This window comes from Tiliqua scincoides, chromosome 12, assembly GCF_035046505.1.
Source record: "Tiliqua scincoides isolate rTilSci1 chromosome 12, rTilSci1.hap2, whole genome shotgun sequence".
NCBI classification, from domain to species: domain Eukaryota; kingdom Metazoa; phylum Chordata; class Lepidosauria; order Squamata; family Scincidae; genus Tiliqua; species Tiliqua scincoides.
In genome coordinates, this window is record NC_089832.1 from 7,145,305 (window position 1) to 7,172,079 (window position 26,775).

At 46.1% G+C, this 26,775-nt stretch overlaps 1 protein-coding gene across 2 annotated transcripts; it reads right to left on the minus strand.

The window, feature by feature from the left end:
- On the minus strand, positions 1-24,380 carry LAMP2 (lysosomal associated membrane protein 2). 2 transcript variants are annotated; one of them, XM_066639958.1, is made up of 9 exons: positions 24,194-24,380; positions 16,823-16,941; positions 15,557-15,767; positions 13,658-13,819; positions 11,425-11,834; positions 9,803-9,925; positions 9,081-9,147; positions 8,664-8,834; positions 1-2,412 (listed from the first exon to the last, which is right to left on the minus strand). In XM_066639958.1, the coding sequence occupies exons 1-9, from the start codon at positions 24,270-24,272 to the stop codon at positions 2,270-2,272; spliced, it is 1,485 nt and encodes a 494-aa protein (XP_066496055.1). In that variant the 5' UTR covers positions 24,273-24,380; the 3' UTR covers positions 1-2,269. The 2 variants fall into 2 exon arrangements, with proteins under 2 accessions (XP_066496055.1, XP_066496056.1); XM_066639959.1 differs by lacking the exon at positions 1-2,412 and adding an exon at positions 4,481-6,459.
- Between the last annotated feature and the right edge of the window lie 2,395 nt (positions 24,381-26,775).

Sequence of the window (26,775 nt, forward strand, 5' to 3'; positions counted from 1 at the left end):
TTTTAACGTCCTACTGTTTATTTTTTTAATTGTGTATCACACCAAAACACTGTTTGGTTACAGCAACAATGTCTAAGGCACTTTTATAGAACTAAGTTCTCTCTCTCTCTTTTTTGGAAACCATTATGTAAAAAGTTCATTTTAACCTCTAACCAAAAAGTTATGTTCCAATTTGCTATCCTTCTTGTATAGGGCAGCTTGATAACCAAAAGTGTACAAGAGCAGAGACCATGTCACATAAGCAATGACTGCATACATCGGGGGTGGCCAACCAACAGCATGGCTGCCACTGTCCAAGTGGGCACATGCAGGAGATCCAATGTTGTTTGCCGGCAGCGAAAGCCAGACCTGCTGCGCTTCATTCCATTCCACCTTGTCCCGGTGCGCCAAATAACTGCTGCACCAAAGATTCCATCAGCTACCTGCGTGAAGCCTCTGTGCCCAACTGCATGGACTGGCTCATTGCAAAGACCATTGCCAAGTTGGGGCTAGCGCAGGCCACAGCTGAGAGTCACCTGTATGCAAGTCATGCTGTGGTGCTAATTCCCAGCCTGGCATTGGCATGGTCCGTTGGCAGCCAACCGCTCTGCACTAGCCCTGGTTTGGCAGCGGCCTTTGCACAGAGCAGTACCATGCAGTTGGGCATGGAGGCTTTGCCCAGGTTGCTGACACTTTGTCACAGCGGGGGTAGCAGGTCTGGCTGCTGCCAGAGGCAAGCAGTGTCCATTCCTACCCCTTCTACCACTTGAGGTGTCCTGGCCAAGCCATATGTAGCTGGAATCCACCAGAGGCAGAAGGAGTGGCACATTCAAAGATTCCATGCATTAAAAGTGGCACATGGCATGCTTCAGGTTGGCCACCCCTGCCACCTGTTGAGGCAACTCACAGCAAGGCATACAGAAGATAGATGCGGACAAAAGTTAAGACAGTGCTGCTCTGTCCTATCGGCATAATGCCCAGATGTTCAGGGTTGTCACAAAAATATTGTTAATGGTTTAGCCAAAACACTCAAAACTGGATAAACTCAAGGCACACAGTGGGGCAGTAAAGATTGCCCCAGCTTCCATGTGCATGGCATGGATGCTCAATAATTTGTAAATCTTTACCTCGTAAAATCAGGGGGTATGTTTATGATACAGGTACCCTTTCCATTGGAAGGGGTGAATGGAACATGGATCCCATGTTCTCAACTGTGTGAATGAGCCTAATGCCCACCTAGTCCATGAAGAGTCTCCAAAAACTCAGTTTACAATGACATGCATCAAATTCACACTTGAGCTTTCAAGTATGATAGGGACTGGCCTCCCTCTTTTTATATCAGTGTATATAGAATAGGTCACAGGCTGACTGCAAAATGTGGTTTGCCAGAGAGGACGAGTGATCTCCTTCTCCCTCCCTTTTCCAGTTTGACATTACACCTGCACAAACCACGATTAACACACGTTGTGGCGTCATAGCCAGAGTTTGCAAACTCACTTCAAAGCATAGTGGCAGCGTCTGGATAACAAAGAAAGCATGGTACGCATTGGTTGGATGGCAACCTTCAGTCTCGAAAGACTATGGTATAAGCCTACAGCACCTGGTATTCCCAGGCGGTCTCCCATCCAAGTACTAACCAGGCCTGACTCTGCTTAGCTTCTGAGATCAAGCATGTGCAGGTTATCTTCCCCATTTTAGTGCACATGCAAATCAAGAGTCATGGTTAACTTTATGAATGAAAGAGGAAGAGTTGAGTGGAAGACAGGAGCAGGTGCTCATCAGACTGGGATCAAATTTGCAAATCAGGTGCAGGAAGCCATATCAGTTCTGCTTTTTGGTTACAGAAAACATCTGAAGTAGCCCATACCATCACAGAATTTTGGCATTATAGTGATCAAGTGTGCTTGGCTGAAGTTTGCCTTCTACAATTCAAAATAAATCTCTACAAACTTCTAATGAGCTGCAAATCCAGCATGCAACGACCTTTTCCCTTTGAACCAGCACTTCATGCCACGTCTGTTAGCTTATTTCACACAAATCCTTACAACAACCCTGTAAGGCGAGCACACAGTTATACTGCAGGTGCAAAAAAACTGAGGCTAGGAGGGAGCAACTTGCCCGAGGCCACCTAGAGTCTGTGGCAGAGGCAAGATTCAAACTGGAGAGCACAATTTTCAGCACAGTCTCAGCCATTACGGGACACCAGCTCTTTTTAAAGGTGTGTGCAAAAACAAGACAACTCTTCCGTTACTTTGCGATGGGTTGCAAGTGAAGGTTTCAGTCCAAGGTTTCAGAACTGCTCGTAGCCTGTGTAATGCCGATTTTTGCGGCCAACAAAATACGCCATGAGAACCAGGACCACTAATCCTGCCAAGGCCATTCCCACAAAAATGGGCACAAAGTAGTTGTCCACAGCCACATGACAATCTTCAGCTAGATGGAGAGAGGGTAAGAGGAACGTTAAGCATTTGAGTTCCCTACCACAGATAAATCACCCTGATCCCTCCCCCTCTAGGGTCGTAAGTGTGGAGGCTACCCTGGATACAGTAATGTATAGAGCCCTGTTGGATCCACTGAAGGGTCCATCTAGCCCAGCACACTGTTTTGTCAGAGGTGGCAAATAAACTTACCTGCCAACAAGACTACAGACCAGTCCCTGCAAGGGCAGCCTTCTCAATGGAAAAGGAAATAACAGCCTCCAAAGGCCCTTGGGGCCTTTGCTTTTATCTGAATGTGTGCAAGCCATTATTTATCCTCCTGCAGAACATGGTGGAAGAGGCCCACCACTGATGGGCATCATTTACTCGTTGCAACAGAGGCAAAGCCAGAAAGAGTATGAAGACATGCTGCTTCTCTAAAAGCCAATATACAAGCTGCCTGGACAGGAGACTCCTTGGAAAGCAGACAGACTGAACTCTTTGGTGGAAAGTTTCCTCATGGACACGCAGACCTGCAAATCTGTTTCCAATGCTTGCTCAAACCCTCAGATGCTGGAAGGTTGAGTTCTCAATTTCAATGGAAGACAAATGGACAACAGTTGTAATGGGATATCACAACACAGGTTGGTGCCTTAAAACAAGTCAAGATCTCTTGTTCCATTGAGGTCTTCACTGACCAGCAGTGGCCCCTTCATGGTTTCAGTTAAGGGTCTTTCCCAGCCCTACACAAGAATGGGTACCAGGATCTGAGATCTTCTGAATGCAAAGCTGGTGAGACAATTGGAGGCACGCACACATTTGCAAAGGGATAGCTTATCCTGCGGAACTCCCTCCCTCTTGGTTTAAGAGCTGTCCTCTCCGTGGTAACTTTCCAGCAAGGCCCAAAGACAATTTTGTTTAGACAGGCATTCTGAGTTCTTGACATTTTTAATGACATCTTGCTTTTACAGACTTGATTCTCTTTAAGGTGCTGGGTGTGGCTCTTGTTTTACTGCAATAGTGTTTATTGGTTTTAAGAGTGTCTTTATTTTATGGGTTTTAGTTTGCAATTTGCTTTTTTGTAATTGTGCTTTTATGTTTCCTGCAGTTTTGCATCTGCTTTTTGGTAAGCTGCTTTGGGGAAAAAGGTGGGATGAAAATACTGTTAACTATCCACCACTGATGCTGGGTGCCAGCAAGATGAGAAACCAGTTACAACTTGTAAGCAGTACAATTACTAGAAGATACCCTGCAATCCTCTTGTAGGCAGAGCTTCTATGGGAGACAGATGCATTCTGTAGCCACCCATGAGTTCTCTCTTCTTATTACACAGCAGGAGATTTAGATATAAAGAGATGGCACAGCAAGAGGGCTGTGGAATCTGTCTCCAGTTTAAGTTGATGGTTTTTAAAGGGAGAGTGAACTTCCATGTACGAGGAAGGATGGCTGTGCACTATTTCCCAGTTCAGCTGCAGGGTAGCTCTGAATACCAGCTGCAAAGAAGCAGTGGTGGGAGAGGAGCATGTCTTTCTGCTTGTGGGCTTCCCAGAACCAGCTGCTGATGGGCCACTGAGAGTCACAGGATGTTAGACTAAAAAGGCCTTTGGCATGAGATACCAGAGCTTTCCTTATTGTGCTTGACCATAAGGTAAGAGCCCTGCTGGATCAGGCTAAAGGCCCACCTAGCCCAGCTTTCCATATCTCACAGCAGCCCATCTGATGCTGCAGGGAGCCACACAAAATACCTGGCTCCTGTACTCCCTTGCATCTGCCATTCAGATATGGCCTATCTCTAAAGCCAGAAGGTTGCAAATTCCCATCATAGCACGTAATGGACTTTTCCTCTATAATCTGTCCAATCCCTTTTGGAAGGCATCCAGACCAGGTGCCTTTACTGCATGCTGTGGCAAGGAATTCCACAGATTAATTGCATGGTGGGTTAAGTGGTCCATTGGGGAATCAAAGATCAACACTGAGCCAAAGGAATAAGTTTGAAAAGTATTGCTTTGGAATTGTGCAGAATCTCCTTCTTTAAGGGGAATGTTTCTGGGAAAAGCATTTCCAATTAAGTAGTGGGGCCAAGCTTCCTTAGGAACAGAAGAGTCTTTATTAAAGCATTTTGTGCAGACAGACAATCAAGTCTATGTAGAAATACAATGTAGAAAGACAGAGGTTTCAAACAGGTTAAAGCAGACATTAGAGTTCAGGTGTTTGCATGAGTCAGCTTAAAACCTGCACAGCAGCTAAGAATGGAAGGATGCCCAGGTGCTGGCAGAAGAATTTCTACACCTTCAGAATGAAGGCATACACATGGCTGTGTCTTCCTGAGGACTTTCAACAATTTTGTGGACACTTAAAGCAGCTATAGCTTGCTCAGTTTCCACCAAGACAAATGTTCAAGAGACAAAACTGCTATGACAATTACAGTTAAGCTGGCACATGTCAACACATACACAATCAGATGACCAGGACAACAAGAAGGATTCCTAGATTTTTTTTAAAGCTACATGCCAGTTACATTTTTTGGAGAAGTGAAAGTAGAGAGGCAGTTAAGGGAAGACCATTTCAATTTGCTCTCTTCATTCTTTTGTAAGTAAGTCACAAAAGGGAGGTGTGTGAGAAGTCAGAGTGAATTTAAGCTTCAATTTAAACAGCATCTCATCCCTGCTGATCTAGGCATGTGTATAAAAACTTTAAGCAGCATCAGAAGCAGAGATTGGAGTTATTCGTTAAGTGTGCTAGTGCAACTCTACTCTGCATATCAAGTTTTAACTCAAAAGTATTTTGGAAACATGAATTTAAGTTAGGTCTTAACAAGGTCCATTCATACCAACTCTCTGAACAGATGGTGTTTTAGTAGACAATTCCTCACAGGTTACACCTCACCGTCTGCTTGTGATGCTTAACTCCAACACACTCACACAGGAAACTCACACAGCAGCACTATAAAGCTCTATGGCCACAAACTGGGCGGTGGGAGCTTATCCTTAAGCAGCTCTTCCCCACCAGCCACCCTGCAACCACCACTTTTAAAATGTGGCACTGTAGACCCAATTACCTCAACTCCTTTCCCCTATGGCAATTCTAAGTTCATTTTGTTCAGCAAATGTCATGTCACAGCTCCCCATGTTGGCTTTGCCCCAAAGCTTTTAAACAGTTGCTACGTAAGTTAAGGGCACTTATTAGTAATGTCTTATTCCCTTTCAAAAAAACCATCCAAGAAGGTACTGGATGTTCCACATCCACTTCTGTTAGAAGTTCCACATCTGTCATGAATGGCAAGTCATGACATTCCCCTCCATACAAAAAGGTGCTACAGCCTCTCACCAGGTAGCCAAGACAGGTAATTAAGGTTTGCCAGTTTTAAGTACTATTGCAATGAATCTGCTTGTCAGTACACACTTGCCTGTAATTATCAGGCCTGTTTGTGCTGCACCTGCTGAGAGATTAGCTGCTCAAGGCTATAGGCTGGAAAGATGCCCATAAGCAGCTGGAGGGTTCCCTGGCAGGACTTCTGGAATTCTAGAAGACTGGTTGCCAAGGCAGCCAGTTTACCCTCAGTCGTAAACAATGTTTGTTGCCTTGCATATCCTGAACTCCAGATTGCCTCAATACCCTAACTTGGGTCAAAATACAGTAAATTCCCTTCCCCCCCCCCAGACTCTTGCCTGCTGTACAGGTATGTTTCCCCACACAAAGATTACATATAAAAATATTCTCCCAAGATTTGGCTAGTTTTCGCTAGTCCCCAATAGCATTTTTACAAAGTCCTTATGTTCCGAAGAGGTGTTCTTGATCATGATTCTTTTGGGGTGGGTGGGGTCATCTCCACACTCAGGCCAATTTTTAGGTGGCCAGCTTCCAGGTGGGAGCTTGCTTTTACATCACAGCCTCCGAGTACAAAAAACTCATTGTGCGCCATTTTACAAGGTCTGATATCCGACTTGGCTTTTCCTCCGGCCAATTATGTACGCGGTCACTATCAGGACAATCAAGACCCCAAGAGCGGCGCCTACTGCAATGGGGATTATGATGGCATCGTCATCCAGCAAACACTCGTCGGCTGTAGGCAAGAGAGTTGGCAACAAGAGAAGACATTGGCTAAGAGCAATGCAAGAGGCTTTGCCTCTCTGCAACAACTGGATGGCAAGCAGTGCTCAGCAAGACAGAAAACTGGTCAGGACCCCTCCCAGCCACCAGACACCCCCAACTTTAACACATCTTCATTAGAACATTCTTATTCCTCCTCCGGAACTTTCTGAACTTTTACAGTCATTTCATCCCATACCCCTAGAGCAGGCTGCAATGGTTTTAACAGAGGTCTAACACATAAATCTCCCAAATATAAAGTGGCATTAAGAGTGATAGCCTAGGCATGTTTACTCAGCAGTGTTCAACAGGACTTAACTCCAGGGATGTTTGCCTAGGACTGTGGCCTTGTTGCAACACGAGCTGCACGCTATCTCAAGCAGACCTTGGGGAAAATATGGCCTAGATTAGTCTTTCCCAAACGGATTCACGACCAGTTGGGTTGCAAGCCCATGCAAGATGAGTAGTGGGCTCAGCCCCCCTGCCCACCCTTGCATCCAAACAGGAAACATTCTAGAGGCATTGGGTGTTCCTGGAGGCTACTTCTGAGTCATGCCGGGTGAGTGACCCAGTCTACCAGCCTCACAAGGGCCTGAAGAAGCTTCCGAAAGCCACTTCTGATTTTCAGAGACAACTTCCAGTTCGCCTCCATAAACTGATTTTGGAGGCTTCTGCAGGCCAATCTGAGGCATGTGGAGCCCAGTAGTGTTGGGTCATCGGTCCGGCACAACCTGAAAAGAGGCCTCCCCAGTACCACCAGGAGTGACATGACCCACCATGGATAGGTAGGTTGGAGCACCAATAAGATTGAGAACTGCTGATCTAGAATACATACATATGGTTCCTACCCAATGCTTTCCCCCCTCCCCACTAAGGTCTTTTGAAAAGCATTTCAAAGGGAACACCTGAGCCCTTCTGTTGCCATCATCCCTGCTCCTACTGTAGGAGGAGTTGTAGAGTTCCAATTTCCTCAATTACACCCCCTTCACTGCAAACCTAGAAGTCCTACCTCATTCTGACAAGAGACCTGGAACACTCCAAGCTGATCAATTATGGAATTGAAACTTTCAGAGATTGAAATTATGCCATGACACCAGATCAGTGTGTCAAACTACAGCCTGCAGGCCAGACCCGGTATAATGCTGCAGCCCTCCCTATCATGAGCAGCACTTACCATATTGCTCACAAGCAGCCCACCCAATCTCTGCAGAGGAACCCCCCGCGCAGTCACATCTGCCCAGAAATACAGGTGCATAGCAGTGGGCTACAGACGTGACTGCCCAGAGCATCATCCTGCAGAGATCAGGTGGGCTGCTTGTGGGCAGAATGGTAAGCACTGGTCTGAATGATGACTGCTCCCACCCCCGCCCTCAGACACAGTGATCATGAGTTTGGCAACCCAGATCAAGCAGTATGTCAAGTGGAGGCAACACTTTACTAGTGGACACTGCAGTTCCATTAGAACCTCCTGGTTGCAACAGACAGCACCCCCCTGGAGAGCCTAGTTCATCTTGAGACTCACTAGAATATTCCAGCCACCAGCAAGCCAAATGCTAGGACCAGCTCAATTAAAAGTTAAATGAAACTTGCAAAAGCTTCCTGCAAGTCCATTAACCACTACTATGTTTTGGGGCCCCACCAATACTCACATATCCCTCCTTATGCAACCCAACAAGCTTTCCAATTTGGGCTCAATCCACCACGTTGACAGCTGATACAGCGCAGTTCCCACTATTTTATATATAGAGCAAGTTTTCATTTAAGGCTGGCTAAAGCTACTTTCAAGCACACAGTTCCCTGACTTATCACAGGAAGAGTAGTCAATTACAAACCTGCAGAAGTTAACCCTGTGAAGTCCCTGCAAAAAAGGGAGCTGGGTCTGCCAAGTGACTATAGGGCAAGAACTCCCTCCCAACAGGGGTGTGCTACAGTTGGAAGAAGACTACACTCATGGGTCCCCAAGTCCTTCAAGGGCAGCAGATATACCCCTGGGAACCAGTTTTTACTGCCATCACTTGTATTCTGGGCATCTTCTTTCAGAACTGGAACTCAAGCCATTTCAGCTCAGCTGTATTAAACTACCGAGCAGTCTTCATTACTGCAGCGTAACATGGTTACTGGTTTGGATCACTTTAGGTCAAGAAACCAGGGAACTGTCTGATCCCTTCCAATGTTTACCTGTAGCGAAGGCATTCTCTTTCACAAGGAACGGCTGAACCCACACATCAAAAGTGTTTATGGAGAACAACTGACTCAGTCTGAGAGTCTGCTGACGCTGACACATGTATGAACTGCCCATGAAGGCCTTCCAGTTGTCCAGGCTGCTATTGTCGGCATGCACTTGTGTCTCTGGAGAGAAACAGATGAAGGTGGTTGAATGCAGTTTAAGCACCCCTTTCCAGAAGCATTAACTGCAGCCTCTTACAAGTTATGCCTTCAGTTAATCAACTTTCAAAGCTTACAACATGCCAGATGCAGGCCTAGAAAAAGGGGCAAATTTTGGTTGTGCCACCTGGCACTAGACATGCAGGAGGAACTTCAGTTAAGACAAGCTAAAAATAGAGCTAACACATCTAGGCTTCAGACTAATCTTACTGTGAAAAGGATCCATCACAGTGATGTTCACCTCCTTTAGATAGAATTTTCCAGAATTTTCATTAGTCTGTTTAAAAAAATACATACAATCAAGAGTTACACACAAGACAGAAACACTGCTTTCTAGTTAGGTGTCTGAACTTGGTTAGGGTTCTGGTTTAAGATCTATAAAGCTGCCACTGGATTTATGCTAAGGAAGTTTTGTAGCTGTAGCAAATCCCTGTTTGCAAGTGCAGAAGATTTGTGCTCTTTCAAGCAACATTCTTGCCATTGGTTTAACCAAGTGAAGAAGTGTAGCAAAATCTAGCCATTAAGCTGTCTCATCACATGTGATGTGCTACAACAGGCATTTAAATGAAAACCCTGAATGTGTGCTCCCTGTGTTTGCTAAGGGGCAACCAGATTTGTCCCTACCTCTCCCCACTGTGTAGTTGTCACAATGCTCTTGTAGAAAAGTCTAGCCATACAGCAGTACTACAAGGAGAGCTGGGCAGTGCAGTAGCTGAACCAGGGTCTCCCTGTTCAAATCCCACCTTTGCCACAAACTCACTAGATGGTCTTTGTCAAGTTACTCCATCTGAGCCACAGCTTGAATTACCATTTACCCTGACAGCCAAGGATTACAGCAAGAGCTCTGCACTAGAAGGCAGTACACAAATGGCAATTGTGCAATTCATGTGAAAGTGGGCAGAGCTGTGACCACATCCCCCCAAGTTACTTACAACAGCAAAAATGAAGGCAATCATTGTGGTATTGGCATCATTCAGTTGGAGCACAGCTGTTTTATTACCACAGCTACCACTGACCACAGTGGTGCTCGGATTGATGTTCATGATCAGTCGACCCTGCAGATGAAGAGCACCAGGCATTTCAATACTGTTACTGGACTGTTCCCTGGCAAGTTTCATCAATGCCCAACGCAACTCTGAAGAGCTGTCAGCTAACACAAGATCCAATCTGGCTAGCTGCAGAACTAGCCTTGGTTGGTCAGCACCCTCTGGCTTGCAATAATTCAACTGGGTGGCACTTCCTGCCAGTCTTCCCTTTTCAGAAAATGAAATGGTTCTCAAGCTGTGGGCCTGGGACCCATCAGTGGGTCACTGCCCAATTTTGGGTGGTTCATGAACTTGTCAAAAAGGATGATTAGACGGTGCATCAAGGGTTAAACAACCTGCTACCTGGGGAGTGGAGCACTACTGCCCAATCACAGTTATACCCAGAGGCTGGTGAAGTGAAACTTATAGGTGGAGCCCAATGCTAAGAAGTTTAGAAGCCACTGCTTTACACAGTTTACCAATTTGTTTTGGTAAACGATACTGATGAAGAGTAGTATATAATATTAACAGCATGAGTTTCCACAAGACTAAAACCAGCATTCTGGTTAATGTTCTTTGGGATTGCAACTCTGCTTCTGATGCATGATTTGCAATGCCTCTGCACTACAACATTCACCCAGGGCCTCTGAGAGGAGTTTTAGCAGGGGGTACAAAGTTTCTTCTGGGCCCCTTCCCAAAGGGGGAGGGGGCAATGGGGGCAGGCAGAGCAGGGGACAAAATGAGGCAGGGGAAGGTGCTGTCAGCCAGAATAGTCTTTAGAGCACAGGTCTACCAGGCTTCTTGCTGTGGAGCCCAGGTCTATCTGACCATGCAGCACTGGCAGCTAGATAAAGTAATATGAAAACCAAACACTCCTAAGTCTTTGAAATATAGAAAATCCATTGCAGAAAATTAGCATCTTCATATTTGGGCTTCATGGTAAGTGGATCCACAGACCAAAGAGCAACTGCAGCAGGCCGGTTTCCTCCCTGATTTGATACTGTGTTAAGGTGGGTCATGGATACATTCTTGGGCCAGGTATGGATGCCTTATAGCAGCAATTGCCACTCCATGCCCATGGTTATGCCCCCAGCATCATGAACAACAGCGAGTTCAGGTGAGATAGGAAAATGTAATATCCCAGGAACTTTCTGGCCCAGGTACAAATTACCCCCTTCACCCCCCTCTCATAGGTCCTGCATTCACCAATTTCAAAATGAAATGCCACAAAATGAGACTGCAGGACTCCAAAGCAGCCAATCTCAGGAACCACTATGAGGTCTCACAGAAGTGTGGACTCCCTCTACAGGCAAGAGGAAGTAACTGCTGCTGTGGAGGAGAAAGTTGTACAGCAAGACCCACAAGGCTGATTTCCATTGTGTCCACCCCACAATGCCACTCCACTCTGGCAAGCATATTCAAGATCAGCAGCAACGGGGGGGGGAGAGAAAGAGAGAATGGCCTCCCCCCAATATCCCTTTGAACCCCAGCATGCATGCCAACAGGTTAAGGGCAGAGGGTATACGCACCTCCGTGTTTTGAGAGATGTTGAGTTGCAGGCCCATGTTTGCCAGAAGGCAGGTGGTCCCGTTCCTTTTAACAGAGTAGTTTCCTGTGGTGGGCTTCTCCCCTGGTGCCACAGTGGGCAGAGGGTGGGGAGCTGCGGTGGTCACATTGGTTGTGGTCACCATTTCACTGGTTGTGCTCACTGTGGCACTGGTGACAGCACTTGTAGTGCTGGCAGTCGTAGCAACAGTAGTAGTATTGCCAATGGCAGCTGTAGTGTTTACAGAAGTCTTGGCCATGGTAGTTGTCGTGGCGGTGGTGGGGGTGGTAGCGGCAACAACCACAACAATGGTGGCAGCGGTTTTGGTGGTGGTGGTGGTAGCAGCAGTGGTTGTAGCAGCAGCACCAATTTTATCATCATGGCACTGTGAAACTAAGAAACACATGCTCAGAAGGCAACACTCCTATGCAGAACAGACCAAAAGGCCAGCTGAGCCCAGCAACCCATGTGGGGAGCCCAGGAGAGGTAGGGAGATGCTCCCTCCTGCCTCTGCTCCCTTGCAGCCGATACTCAGACTGCTGCTGAACCTGGAGGCAGTATTTCATCCTCATCACTATCAGTGACACTTTTCTTCCATTAACCCATTTCTGCCCAGCCCACAGGTGTGCACATCTGATCCCTGTCGGGCAGAAATGGCTTTTAATCTAATCCAAGAGTGTCAAATTTGTTCCACACAGCAGGCCAAACAGCTTTCACGATGCCTGCTGAGAGCCAGAAGTGGCGTCATAAAGCAGGTCATCATGACTAGAAAGAAGCACTTTACTTAGGAACTTGGCTGCAAATGGTAGAAGAAGAACATGGAAATCTTGGTAATATTTTCAAGATATAGAAGAGCCCCATCATCATGCAGGCTGCCCTTTCAGCACTGACAGCTCAGCAGCTGTGGTGGTGCTGGGAGAGCCTGAGCGCCAGATGAAGAGCTTGTGGGCTTTATGTTTGACACACCTGGTCTAATGCTCTTAAAGCTAGCAGCCATCACCATGGACCATTACGTACCATGTGAAGTGTCACCTCTTATGGTTCACTGTTAAGTCTCCCTGACCATTCTGTTCCATTGATGCCCCCATTCTAGTGCTCGAGAGGTGGAGAAAAGCATTTCTATCCATGCTTAAGCATGCACCATCATTTTAAACATCTCAATCATATCCCATTGATCAATCCTCCAAATGCAGCCCAGTGTTTCTCACCCAGTGTTTCTCACCCAGTGGTATGGGTACCATCAGTGGTGTCTGGTGGTACTCATGGGACTCCTCGACACCTGCTGCCTGGCAGCAAGACAAGGAACACAAAACAAGAAGTGGTAGGAGCCCCCAAAGCATCCTTTAATGCTTGATAAAGCCCCCCATCCACTCCAAGACTTACTGGTGTTTGTCACGTCTGCCCTCCCAACCCAGAAATAACTGGCAATGTTGTTATCACCAGTTACTTTCAGTGGTACTTCGGATAGGTGGAAGTGGTATGGCAGAGGATAACGTTGAGAAACATGGCTGTAGCCTTTTCCTCAAAGCAAGGTGATGTTTGGCAAGATAATGATGTTCGGTTATATCTTTTTTTGTGCCAGAGGAATCAGAGACTAGCACCTTCTACTACCAGAAACAAAGCTGCTTTAGCACCATGTCTAGCAAAGTCTTCTGTTTCTCATTTCCAAGTGCACAGAATTGAGGCAATTGACATTCACCTGATAAAGGCCTAATCAGCAAGTGGTGCCAAGGACAAACACCTGTTTGTCAAACAACTACTGCAGTTAAGACTAAAGATTGCTAGAGGAGCAACATACAGCTGCTGGAAGAAGCAAGACAGGTAGGTGTTTAACAGCATCCAAGTCAGTTTTCTAGCCTCTCAAGAATAGCCTCTAGCTATCTCTCTCTCTCTCTCTAGCTGTCCTTTCCAATGCATGCAGGCCAGATCAGGGCACAGTGATTGGCAACTCTGAGCACTTCTTCTAGAGAAGATGCTTGCACAGAATAGACATGCAAACCGAGCACGGAGAGTCCTTCATATGCATCACCCTGATGCAACCTGGAAGAATTGCTGTCTTATGGCCACATTCCAAGATAGGCTTGGTGTTCAAGCTACTGCACTACAGGGGCAAGTCTCAAACTCATTAAAGTCCCAAGTTGCAGTTCAATCCTGGCCAGTATGCCCCACCCACCAGTGTCCCCTTCTGCTGATCTCATAATTTCACCACCACTTACTTATTTCACTCAAGGCGCCGTTCTCCACATATGCTTGCAGTGTGACATTCCAGAAGGTTTGTACAACATTGTCTCCTTCAACAGAGGTTACGCTCTGACAACTGAAGGTTGTGTTTAATGGTATTGAATGATCTGGGTAGCTCACAAAGGCAGTAACTGGCCCTGTAAAGAGAACAAATGCTGTGTTAATTCCCAGTGGCCACTTAGCAAAAAAAGCCAAGCAGAAAATCCTCCTGGATTTCAGGGACAGAGAAGTCATTCTCAGCTTTGTCCTTGCAGTGTTTCAGAAGGCAGTCAAAGGCAGCTTTGCACAAATCTAATTTTAAGCCATTACTGCCCAACATTGCATATAAGCAACAGGAATCAAATGTGTACACATGTGGGCTGGGCAGAAAAGGGTTAAACAAGAATGAAGATCCGTTTATCTCAACTCTTTCTTCCAGTTCATCCACAACACTAATTCAATCAAGAGAAGCATTTCTTCAGTGAGGAAATGCCAGTTACAAAATTAACAGCCCAAGTCCCTGCAGCAAACATCACTGTTCTCTTCAGCGACTCCACCCAGGCTCCCCTGTTGTCCTAAGACAACATTAAGAGGCTGCTTTTCCCCTCTTCAAAAGACCCACTTTTACAAATGGCTTTTCAAAATGTGAAGCTGTCTTCTAGGTAGATCACTGGTTCCCAAACTTCTCAGCACCAGGACCCACTTTTTAAAATGACACAGTATCGGACCTTCCTACATTTACCAGACTTTAAAAAAGGAAATCTAAAATTAAATGTTTTATTTACTTACAAGTAATAATAATCAGAAAAAGACCCTCAAACATTTATCTCCCTATATTTACACATGCTTGCAAAGTGCAGGTGCTCAGCTCCTTGCAGGGCATTTAGCAGCTATCTAATTTTTGAATAACTTCAGGGCATGAGACAATTATCTGATGTTTCCATCACCCTTACAGAACCCACCAAAAATTAAGTCGCAACACACAGTTTGGGAACCACTGTTCTAGTTGGCCCAATGCCTGACTACAAAAGTCATTGTCTGCACCAATGGCAGCTCTTGGATTTCTGGGCAGAGGAGATCTCTCAGGCCTACCTGTAGATGCTAGAAACCAAGAACTGCAGCCTTGCACCTACAGACTAGGTGCACTGAGCTGCAACTCCTCTCCTTATCCATTCACCTTCATCTTTCCCATTCCATTCACCTTCATCTTTCCCATTCCAAACTATTACTGTGCTTTAAGGCTGTACAATGCCATTTGACTCCTGCACCCATTGCATCTACAAGCCCCACAAGAGCAGACCCATCCGTACAACTTTGTAAAGTTACATAGACATTGTGTGCCTGGAAAGCAGCTAGGTTGTCACTGTCTGTTACAAAGTTCTGTGGGGATCATTGTTAGGAGGCAGCTCTCTGGCAAGCCTGAGCTACAAAGCAGCCTGCTGAGAAAGCATAACAGTAAAGAAGTAACTTAAATGCTGGTACTTCTTGTACAGGTGCTTGTCTAAACAAACTGAGGTTTAGACAGAGGCATTGGCCAATAGGAACGGAATCCAGTCTGCAGAAACTTGCCTTGCCATCACAAGTCAAGGCTTAATTGGGTTTCTGGCTGAGTTTTATTGCAGCCAGTCAAGCCTCAACCACTACAACTGACTGAAGGCCGCCAAGTTTCCATAGACCTACCAAGGACCCAGCTCCTGCCATGGTCTTTCCTTTAAACTAGAAAAACACACTAGTGTTTGCATTCATTCATGCGAACAGAGTTGAGGCTTGTTCCAAGGGTTACTTTTAGGGTTTTGTTAAAACATCTGAACACTGGACTCTGCTCAACCTTAACAAGCAACTAAAAGGCCAATAGATGCCAGTGGGGCAGAACCATCAGGCATCTAATTTCTTACCTTTCCTTTTAGCATCTGGAAATAAGTTCGCATCATCCGTATTGTAGATGAAGGCAATGTTTCCTTGATAGGAGTTCTCTGTTTTTTCAAAGGTGATTGTCCAGGAATTGCCTTCCCCAAACTGTATGGCTAATACCGGGCCATAGGTTTTGTTACCACACGTGCTGCCATGATATGTTAAATCACTGGGCAACGTGAAAGAGGCATCTTTCTGAAAGTTTTTGGAAACAGAAGTTACTGAAAACTGTATAGGTGGGACCTCAGTATCCAACAATTTGACTCACCACTGATCCCAGGGTCCACCTTTAAATGCCTTTTAACAAGGAAAAAAATACCAAAATCCTATTTCCTACCTTTGCACTGTTAAACTGCACTAGCCCCAAGCTTCTGGGGGTTAAGATAATTTTAAAATCCCACTTCTAGGTTTCTTCCTCCTCAATTGTTGCCCCAAAATACATATATAGACATCATATAATCATATAGACACTATACTGCATTCAGCCACTAGATGAGGTGAATAATAGAATCTAATGGAATAAAATTATTCCACCATTCCCTGTCTGGCATGTGGCCAAGCTGGGCAAGAGGCAAAGCCTCCAAAGCAGAGTTCTATACAGGCTATTTCCAGGTGCTTGACAACTTGGAAGTTTGGTGATGACATCACTTCCAAACATCTGGCCCTTTTAAAACTGGTTGCTGGCCCCTGCTATAGAATTACCTCCTCTAAGCAACAGGCTGGAATAGATGGCCTTCAAAGGTCCCTTCCAAATTTAAAATTCTATTTCAAGAGGGATCACAAACATTGTGTTTTCCAGAGCATAAAGCCACTTCATCATTACTAATCAGCAAGTAGAACCTTAACATTCTAATTAAACTTTTGTGGACTACAGTCTGTGCATCAAATGAAGTGATCTTCTACCCACATAAATTCATGGTGGAATGGAAGCAAACTGGTCAGTTCAGATGCTACAAGACCTTTTGCTTCAGTAGACTAGCATGGCTACCTTCTGGAAGGGGTAGCATTTTTAAGCAGACACATGAGGCTATCTTCCGAGTCACGCCACCACCTGCACCAAGTGGATGCCAAGTGCCTGCTCTACCACTAAACTATAGCCACTTCACTAGGGGTTTTACTTTAACCTTCTCTCTCTCTCTCTCTCTCTCTCTCTCTCTCAAGGACTGTTCCAAATACATAGTATTTTAAGTTACTCCCCAAGGTTGATAATCAGATTCTCAGACTCTAGACATCAAAATACACATACTTACGTATTCATTTGTTCTGGATTCATACGGCACGGAGAAGTTCATCTTCCATTTTGCAATGAGACAGGTAATGTTGTCTTCGTCTTTCACCTCTACATCAACTGCATAGGTCTGGAAAACAACTAGAATACCATTTGCTTATAAGCGGGTTGCAACACAACTTTTAGAGGAAGAAAAAGGGTCAGTTACAGTTGGCTCATTGCATCACATCCCTGCTTGCATTTACTCATTCATTCAACTACAGTGCTTTGTAGAAGGAGCCTCAGACACAGGATATAGTACACTAGGGCCAGGTGGCTCACCAGAAGACAGGGGCGCCATTTACAACACCGTGGCACAGATTATTCAGTGGTTTCTCCAAGCTCTCCACTTCCAGGGAACCTATTCCCCACTGGCTTATCTGCCAAAATACATTCATGTGCATTGCAAAGGATTCTGGATCACATGCTTCAGGTTCATGTTCTAATCACTCAGTTACCAGCCAGAACAGTCCAGACTCACTGCAGCCCTTGCTTGGATGGCAAATGTGCTCTATAATACCAGCCTGCCTCTAGAGCAAGTGCACACAGAATTAAATCAATACTGGTGAGCAAGCTGCCTTGGAACTTTGTCCATTGTGACTGACCTTCCTAATAAGCCCCCCTAAATATGTTTCAGTTGATGCTCTAGGGCTGTCAGAGGGATTTGGCACCCACATAACAGACAGAAATGTGCCCATAACATCTCCCACTTGAACAATTTCCATTGGTCCCTTGTTGCTTCATCTCCTATTTAGTCTCATGATGTGATCTTTTGCAGGTCTGTACACACAAGGCAAAGATTAGAAGGAGGAGGGGTCAAAAGCAAGCATTTAAGGGGCAAAATGTTGCAAGGACTTTTTCACCGCTTCTCCTTCTGATGGCCTTTCCACATTGTTTTTGCCCACTGCCATTTCCCACCATCTTGGCTTGCACAGAATAGCAAGCAACTGTGCCAAGGTCTCCTGGGTAGAGAAAAGGGGGAAGAATAAAAAAAAGACTATTTAGCCCATCTCATTTTGGGAGAAAGGAGCTTAAGTATTGATAATGGTGTGTCTGCCTGCAGGGAGGCTATTCTAGGAACTCAAAGGACAGCATCCCCGTCCTTCACCTGTCCCTATTACGGAGGCTTTGCCTCCTACACAGCAGCAGAATACTGGGTGCTACCAATTTTAAGTGAACTTTGAACAAAACACTGCTGCATATTTAGTTGCTCAGTTCAAAGCAAATGGCTGTTTGACAGCCCTATTCAAGAATAAGCGCTTTGAGGCTCTACAGGTCACTGAAACTAAGTTTAGATACTAGAATAGTAAAGCTAATTTTTCATGCAAACCTTGGCTACCAGGCTACCACATCTTAGTTCCTTCTGTAATCAGGCTCATTACATGTACTTTAGCTACTGCATATGCCCGTTCACCCTGTCTCTATCCCTCCTACCTTTTCTTCATTGTGCCTCATGCTTTGCAAGGCACTGTAGACAACAGCCTTGCCACTATATATCTAACACAAAAACACAAGGACAGCCACTAAAATTATTGTGAGAGTTAGAACAGACAAAAGAAAATATTTCTTTAACCAGACTACAATCTGTGGAACTTTGTGGATTTGGGGATGGCATATAGCCTAGATGCCCTTTCAAAGGGGATTGGATAGATTTCTGGAAGAAAAGTCCACCACAGGCTACAAGCCATGATGGGTATGTGCAACCTTCTGGTTTTAGAAGTAGTGTCTGAATACCAAATGCAAGGAGTGGCACCAGGATGTAGGTATCTTGTTTTTTGGGCTCCTTGAGGCATCTGGTAGGCCACCGTGAGATATGGGAAGTTGGACAAGATGGGCCTTTGACCTGATCCAGCAGGGCTCTTATGTTTTGTTAACTTAGGCACTGGGATACCATCCTAGATACACTCCCACAAGAAGTTGATTCTAGACTCCTGGCTACAAGGCTGGTTTTAAATTGGTTCCCATCATTCACTGAGCTGAACATCTCATCAGACATGTTTATGAGCTTAAGGCACTCAGCATTTTGGGAAGGAATGCTTCCTCCATCAACCGCCTTCAGAAGATCAAAATTAAGACCCATGCACTCAGTTAATTCTCACAACAGCTGAAACTGTAATTGTAGGTTTGTGCCTAGGGATAGTTTGCAAAAGTTCCCTTGTGGGAAGAGCGAGATTTGCGTCTGGATTGAAACACAATAAGTAGTTCTACATTTGAAGTTTTATCCTGAGTGGGAGGGAACTGTTTACACAAGCATCTGATGCAGCTGGTTGATCCCAGGCAAGTTTTTCCAGCTCACCTCACTGTTATCAAGTCTGTTCTGGAAGAGAACACTCTGCCAGGTAGATAACCAGGTGTATTCTCCCTCCACAAGGTTACCATTTATAAGTTTGACTTTGGCATGGACTATGGACTCCTTCCACGCCAAGGAAAGATGTGTTGAGAATGGTTGACCTGTTTGCTTTTTGGCTGGAGACTGGCGTTCTGTGATCTTAAGAACCTACACAAGTGACTTGCATTTCAGCTGTCTGAAAAAAGAGGTCACTTGGCCATGAAAGAGTTACACCATCAACTCCACACACAGATGTTTCTTCCAAGCTGCAGGTTCTGGCCTTTTCAGTAAGAGCTAAGAAGAAACAAAACTGACTTTCACTATTGTTTGAAAAATAAAAACCCACATCAAGAGTAACACATCTTGCAGAATGGAAAAAATACCCAATACTGATAAACTACTGCAATTGTGCTATGAGTCAAGCCTTTGTAATCGTTTCACATCTTTTGTAGAACCCTGAACACAGTGACAACTTTGCTCTGTCAAAGACATGGCCATATTACAGAAGAGGTTTTGAAGCTCAGCCACACCTGTGCCAAGACCTGGAGGATGTTTTGAGGTTAACTTTTGCAAGTTAACCCTCAAGACACATTCAAGTTGCATTCTTTAAGGGGGAAGGGAGGGAGAACCACCTCTCCACCTCAGGTTTACAAGCTGTATGATGCCTTACACACCTTCAAACACAGTTCCATCAAGTCCAGGCCGATCTGTCCTGGCTTGCCAAACCTAGCCTAGACCTATTGTGCAAGATCTTTTTGGGGTGCCATGACCAAACCTGGCACACATGATGCACTCCACTCTGAGCAAAGGTCCCTTCCTACTGAGGAGCTCCTGCCTTGGGTCATATATGTCATAAGTGTACTAGACACTCAAAAATAGCTGCATGGCGACCTGCCCATATAACAGCATCAACACAAAGCTAAGTTACAGCTTCCCTTCAAAAAGTCAAGGTCAACTGCTTATTCCAGAACTATGTTTTTGGCAAAAAGATCAAAAGTTTGTGGCTGACAAAAATGTCCTTTAATGACATTGTCATTATAATTCTTGCTGACTCACTTTTCTTTGGGGGCAATTGTGCAGCAAACATTAACCATTTCTTTCCTAGGAAAGAATGTTGGCTGGGGTACAATATTGCCACAGACATGAGTGGGGATTTTTCATCATTTCAACTTGCTCACCCTTCCACACTGCAGAAATGATGCAAGTCTGAGTAGCCCAAAGGTGGGGGATTAGCTTTGTTTTTTTAGACAATATGAACTCTATGCACTTCCCCAAGTTCCACACAAAACAGGACTTGATATTCAAGTAAATCTGTATATGGCTGCACTGTGAATATAGCATATGTGCAAAGTATTGATTGATTTTACTATGTAAACCACTTTGTGAACTACTCTCCTTGTAAAGGGGAGTTCATTAATAACCACCATACCAGTTACAAAAAGATCTTCCCCTGTTTCTAAGTGAGAATTAAGATCTAAGTGAATTAAGATTCTAAGTGAGAATTAAGATCTTCCCCTGTTTCTAAGTGAGAATTAAGACACAGACCCCACATTTTGCAGAAGTCCACCCAACTGTGCTTTACAGGGAATGTCCAACCACCTCCCATGTTGCCAGAGCTATGATTAGAGGTGTTTGTTCCCAGCAAGATAGGTTTACGGTTTAAATCTTACTGGATTTACTTTTGAGCAAAACCACCAGCACCATTTTCCAACACCTCTAGCTATGATCTTTGCAGACATTAACAGAATCAGAAGGTGCCCCTGCAAACACTTTACAAAGGGGTGAGGGAAGCTATTGCAACAGTGGTCACACTTTACTTATCTGATCAGATTCTAGCTAGACAATGGGTCTAGCTAGACAATGGGACTCAAGCTAGACAATGGGACTCAGACAAGGTGAAAAATTTAGATTGCCACTCCACCTATCTCAGCTGTAGTTGCACACTGGAGTTCTATAAAAATCAGTAACAGCAAGCTATTTGTGGGCACTTCTAGCAACAACCTATACATATTTTTTTGGAAGGTGAGTCCTTTCTAGATATCTTCCCCCTCCAAATATAGCTAACAGGGGGAGACATGTGCCAGGCATTCAGTGATGTTCAGAGACACATGGGAACAGACCCCATATTCAGTGCTGCCCTGTATGGACAAGCAATGAACCCATGGATGCCAGCACTGTAGGGGATGTGGTCAGCCATCATGTTCTCTCCCCATTAGCTGTATGTGGAGAAGGCAATACCCTAACAGAGCCATCATGTGGCTACAAACCTATACCACCACATGACACAACAAGCAAACGGGGGAGAACTAGTTGATAGCAGGATCCTCTGCACATTTACTCAGGATTAAGATCCACCAAGTCTGATGGGGTTATTCTCTTGTGAGGGTGATCAGTACTGCAGACTTGCACCAGGTTTAATGTATTAACGTCTGCAGTGGCAGCAAGCCTTGGGAAGAAGCAGGAGGGAACGTGAACTAAATGTGCGCTCTGGAAGCAGCCTATAAGCAGAATGCTAGCCCAGCCAGTTCAAAACTGTAGACACACACACCAACTCTCAGTCACATTGAGTTTGAGCCTATTTGGGGCACAGTTTAACACAGTGTTTAAGTATTTTCATTTTAATGACCAGAAATTAACCTGCTACGATTTTTGATGTCTTTCAGTAACATAAGAGTGTCTACGCATAAGCAGGTTCCAATTACTCAATGTAATTCCCAAGTGTACTCAGGGCTAAGGCCTTTATGCCTCAAGTGCTTTTAGAGGCAGTTTTCCTGCTATTTTACTCCTTGAATGTCATCTTGACTCCTTGCAGAAGGCAGTTTTGTAAACAATTAAGACATGCCTTCGCCTACAACAGTGTCACTGGGCCAAGCAGGATAGAAGGTAAAGTTCTGAACAGGATATCCTACTCCAGAGATGGACCTTTACCACCATCACCCCCCCGGGGGGGGGGGTAAAGTTCACCTTTTGAAGGAAAACTGAAGGCACTGCTGATCCTAAAAGACAACTTTAGGTACAAAGTACAGGTTAATCCCCACGTAGATGTTTCTGCATGTGCCTCTTACCTGAGCAGTCTTCCAAATGGGAGCAAGCCAGCCCAGAGATGCAATAGCCACACTCCTTTGCCTCTGCCCAGTTGTGCCTCTGCCCAGCAAGCAACTCCACAACACACAACCAAGGCACAGAGGCCCACACAAGTAGACTAGTGACACATGTATTAGCATATGCAACTCATGCATTAACAGGCAGCATCTTGCAAAGACAGTTATGCTGCACCTTTTTTTTGCAGAACAGAACAGTCCCATTAACTGCAGAGGAGCAGAACAGCCCACGCCAAGAGGACAGATTGGAGGGTAAGGCCAGATCAGAGATGCAACAGGCACCCTCTTCCAAGGTTAGAAAATGCTATGCACCTTGTAAGCAAAGACCATCTAGACCAGCTTTCTGTATCTCACAGTGGCCCACCAGATGCCTCAGGGAGCAAACAAGAGACCTGCATCCTGTTGCCACTGCCTTGCACCTGACATTCTGAGGTAGAATATTTCTAAAATAGGTTGCACATGCCCAACACAGCTGGTAAGTTGTGATAGACTTTTCTAGAAAAGTGTCAATCCCCTTGGATAGGGTATCTAGGCCGGATGCCACCCCCACATCCAGCAGCAAGGAGTTCTACAGACTAATTCCATGCCAGGCAAAGACATTTTACTTTTGTCTGTTCCAACACTCTCAGTTTAGTGGTCACCCATTAGTAGACCACGCAGGCACAACAGGCGTAGCCTATGAACAGGGAATACAAAGGGTTCCCACAAAAGCCTTTCATACTTTGAAGGAAAGGAGTTCTCATCTTGTAGGCTCCCAAGGCATACATCCCTCCGCTGTCTTGCACTGTGCGGGGTAGATTTGGGTGAGCCCATCCAATACTCCTCCAACACCTCATTTTAGTGGACACACAGTGGGAAGCCACACACTCATGCAGAGGTACAGCAGGAAATCACCATTAAGCAGAGGAGGGGGTTCCCCACAGAAGCCTTTCACATTTTGAAGGAAAGGAGTGCTCAGATCTCAGCTGACAGGCTCCTGAGACAGACCCCTCTACTGTCCCATGTGGGGTAGACTTAACCAAATGCACCTCACCCAGCACTCAGCTCTACCAACATCCAATTTTACTAGACACCCATGAGAAAGCCACACACTCACACTGAGGCACCACAGGCAGCTGCCAGTGAACTGAGGAGGGGGATTCTCAGCTCACAGGCTCCAAGACACACAGCCCTCTACTGCCCAGCACAGGGGGGTTCACCCAAACCTCCACTCAACTTGAGTGGGCACCCAGCAGGAAGTCACATGCTCGTGCAGAGGCACAAGAGGCAGCCTCCCATCAACTGGGGAGCAGTTCTCAGCTCACAGGATCCAAGACACACACCTCTCTACTGCCCAACATTGGTGGGCTCACTCCAAACCCCCACTCAACTCAAGTGGGCACCCAGCAGGAAGCCACATGCTCATACAGAGGCACAAGAGGCAGCCTCCCCTCAACTGGGGAGGGGTTCTCAGCTCACAGGCTCCAAGACACGCACCTCTCTACTGCCCAGTATTGGGGGGCTCACCCCAAGCCCCCCACCCAACTCAAGTGGGCACCCAGCAGGAAGCCACATGCTCGTGCAGAGGCACAAGAGGCAGCCTCCCCTCAACTGGGGAGGGGTTCTCAGCTCACAGGCTCCAAGACACGCACCTCTCTACTGCCCAGCATTGGGGGGCTCACCCCAAGCCCCCCACCCAACTCAAGTGGGCACCCAGCAAGAAGCCACATGCTCGTGCAGAGGCACAAGAGGCAGCCTCCCCTCAACTGGGGAGGGGTTCTCAGCTCACAGGCTCCAAGACACGCACCTCTCTACTGCCCAGCATTGGGGGGCTCACCCCAAGCCCCCCACCCAACTCAAGTGGGCACCCAGCAGGAAGGCAGGCGCCGTGCAGAGGCCCAGCGGGCTCCAGCCACCCAGGCAGGGCCCCTGGCCCGCCACTCACCAGAGCCTTCGAGCAGCAGGAGGAGCAGCAGGAGGGAGGCGCAGCAGAGCGGGCCCAGGAGGGAGCAGCGGCTCTCCATGCTGCCGGGGCGGGGAGAGGGCACCAGAGCTGCCGAGCTCAGCGCTCCCTCACCACAGCGAAAGAGCCTCGAGCGAGCACGGCAGGCCCAGCCGCGGAACCCAAGTCATATGGGCGGTGGGCGGGGCCTCGGGGAGGAATGAGGGGCGGGGCCCCTCCGCGCCAGCCAATCGCAGCCGGCCTCACCGCCACCTCCTCCTCCTCCTCGCTCAGGTTGGCTTTACGGTTCACGGCTCCGGTGCCCTTGCGGGAAGCTGCGAGGGAGGGCCGGAAAGATGAGGCACTTTGGCTCTAAGCTGCCCCTGGAATTTCTGTGCAGGGGAAGGGAGGGGGCACATGTACAGCAGCACCGGTGCTATGGGTGCCTGCTTAGGGCACAAAGCACATGCAGGCCTGCTCAGAAGTAAGTCCCACTACGTGCAATGGAACTTACTCCCAGGAAAGTGTGTGTACAGCCCACTGAATTCAAGCCTGTGCAACACTTAACCAGGGTGCAAGCCCCACTAAATATAGTAGGGTTTGCTTCTTGAGGCTGCAATCCTCGCCACACTTTCCTGAGAGTAAACCCCATTGACTATAATGGGACTTACTTCTGAGTAGACAGGTATGGGCTTGGGCTCTCAGGCTGTAATCCAAGCCACACTTTCCTGGGAGTAAACCCCATTGACTATAATGGAACTTACTTGTGAGTAGCCATGCATAGGATTGGAGTGTGAAGCTGCAATCCTATGCACACTTTCCTGGGAGTAAACTCCATTGACTATAAGGGACTTACTTCTGAGTAGGCATGCATAGGCTCTGAGTTTCTGTGCAGGGAAGGAGGGGTACACATTAACAACAGCATCAGTGCTATGGATGCCTGCTCAGGTTGCAGAGCACAAGCCTATGCATGTCTACTCAGAAGAAAGTCCCACTATGTTCAATGGAACTTACTCCCAGGAAAGTATGCATAGGCTTGCAGCCCAAGTCCCACTGACTGCAATCCTGTGCAACACGTACCAGGATGCAAGCCCCACTAAATATAGTTGGATTTGCTTCTTGAGTAAAGATGCATTGCTTTTGAATGCATTCCTCATGATGATGATTTTTAACCCACCTTTCTACCCGCTCAATGGGACATCCAAGGCACCTTACAACATTAAAGAACAAACAAGTACAATATTAAAACAATATTAAAACAATAAAACCTAAAACAATTAAACTAAACAGTGAAACAAATCAGACCCCAATGGAGCCCCAAATCCTATGCATGCCTACTCAGTCAATGGGACTTACTCCCAGGTAAGTGTGGATAGGATTGTGACCGTCAATGAAAATCACATTCATAAAAAAAAAAAAAAAAAGTGCCAGCCCAATGTGTTAACGAAATGTTAACAGTCTTGGAACTTAAAAAAAAAGTAAGGTAGAGTCTTTGTAGAGCGAAATCCTTTGCATGTCTACTCAAAAGTAAGTCCCATTGTAGTCAGCGGCGCTTACTCCCAGGTAAGTGTGGTTAGGATTGCAGCCTTCATCTCTTCATACAAGCTACAGTTCATTGTAGAGAGAGATAAGTGCAAAAGATGCTGGAAGCTACTTCAATCCTATACCCAGGAGTAATTTCCACTGAACCCAATGGAGCTTACTTCTGAGTAGACATGCTTTGGCTTGCTGCACCAGTGCTTTCCTTGAGCCACCAGAATCTGTTGAAGTCTCTCTTTAAAGTATCTCTTTAAAATACTTGTTTTTTAAAAAAGAAATGCAAGCTTTTTAAAAAAATTATTCTTAAGTGCATTGGAAGCTTTCTTCAATAATGCATCTTTACTCTGAAGTAAGGCATACAACTGAGTTCATGTGCCTGCTTTCGGGACAAGTCCCAGCCATTCCACAGGAACCTGCTTGTGCAATTGCGGTGGCGAGGGAAGAGAGCTGGCTTCCTTCCAAGTAATCTCTTTTGGAATGAATGGAACTCTTAAGAGCAGGATTCTGCACCTGTTTACTGGGGGAAGTAACAGCCCAATCCTATGCAGAAGTAAGTACCATTAGAGTCAATGGGGTTTAGGATTGGGCTGTAATGCTGCAGTCCTCTCCACACTTACCTGGGAGTAAGGTTCGTTGACTCTAATGGGACTTAGGTCTGAGTAGACATGCATAGGATTGCATTCTAAGTTAGTTCCACCATCCGGGGTGGCCAATCTTTCAACATCGGGGCTCCTGGACCTTTAACAATTGTGCAGAAGAGAAAATTCCAGCAGGTGCAGCTTGTCGGGGGCAATTAATCCTGCACTGAACTGAAATTCCCTCCTCTACATAATTGTGAACAGCCTAGGAGCCCTAAAGTTGAGAGGGTGGCCACCCCTAGTTTAGGTTAGCATCCTATGCATGTTTATGGGGAAGTAAATCCCACTGCCTGTGCATATTTTTTTTTGGGGGGGGGGATTAGTGCTGCCTCTGTATTAATCAAGATAGACCTGCAGTGCTGCTTCTCCTGCTCAAATGCTTTGTACAGAGGAACTAATGATTTATTT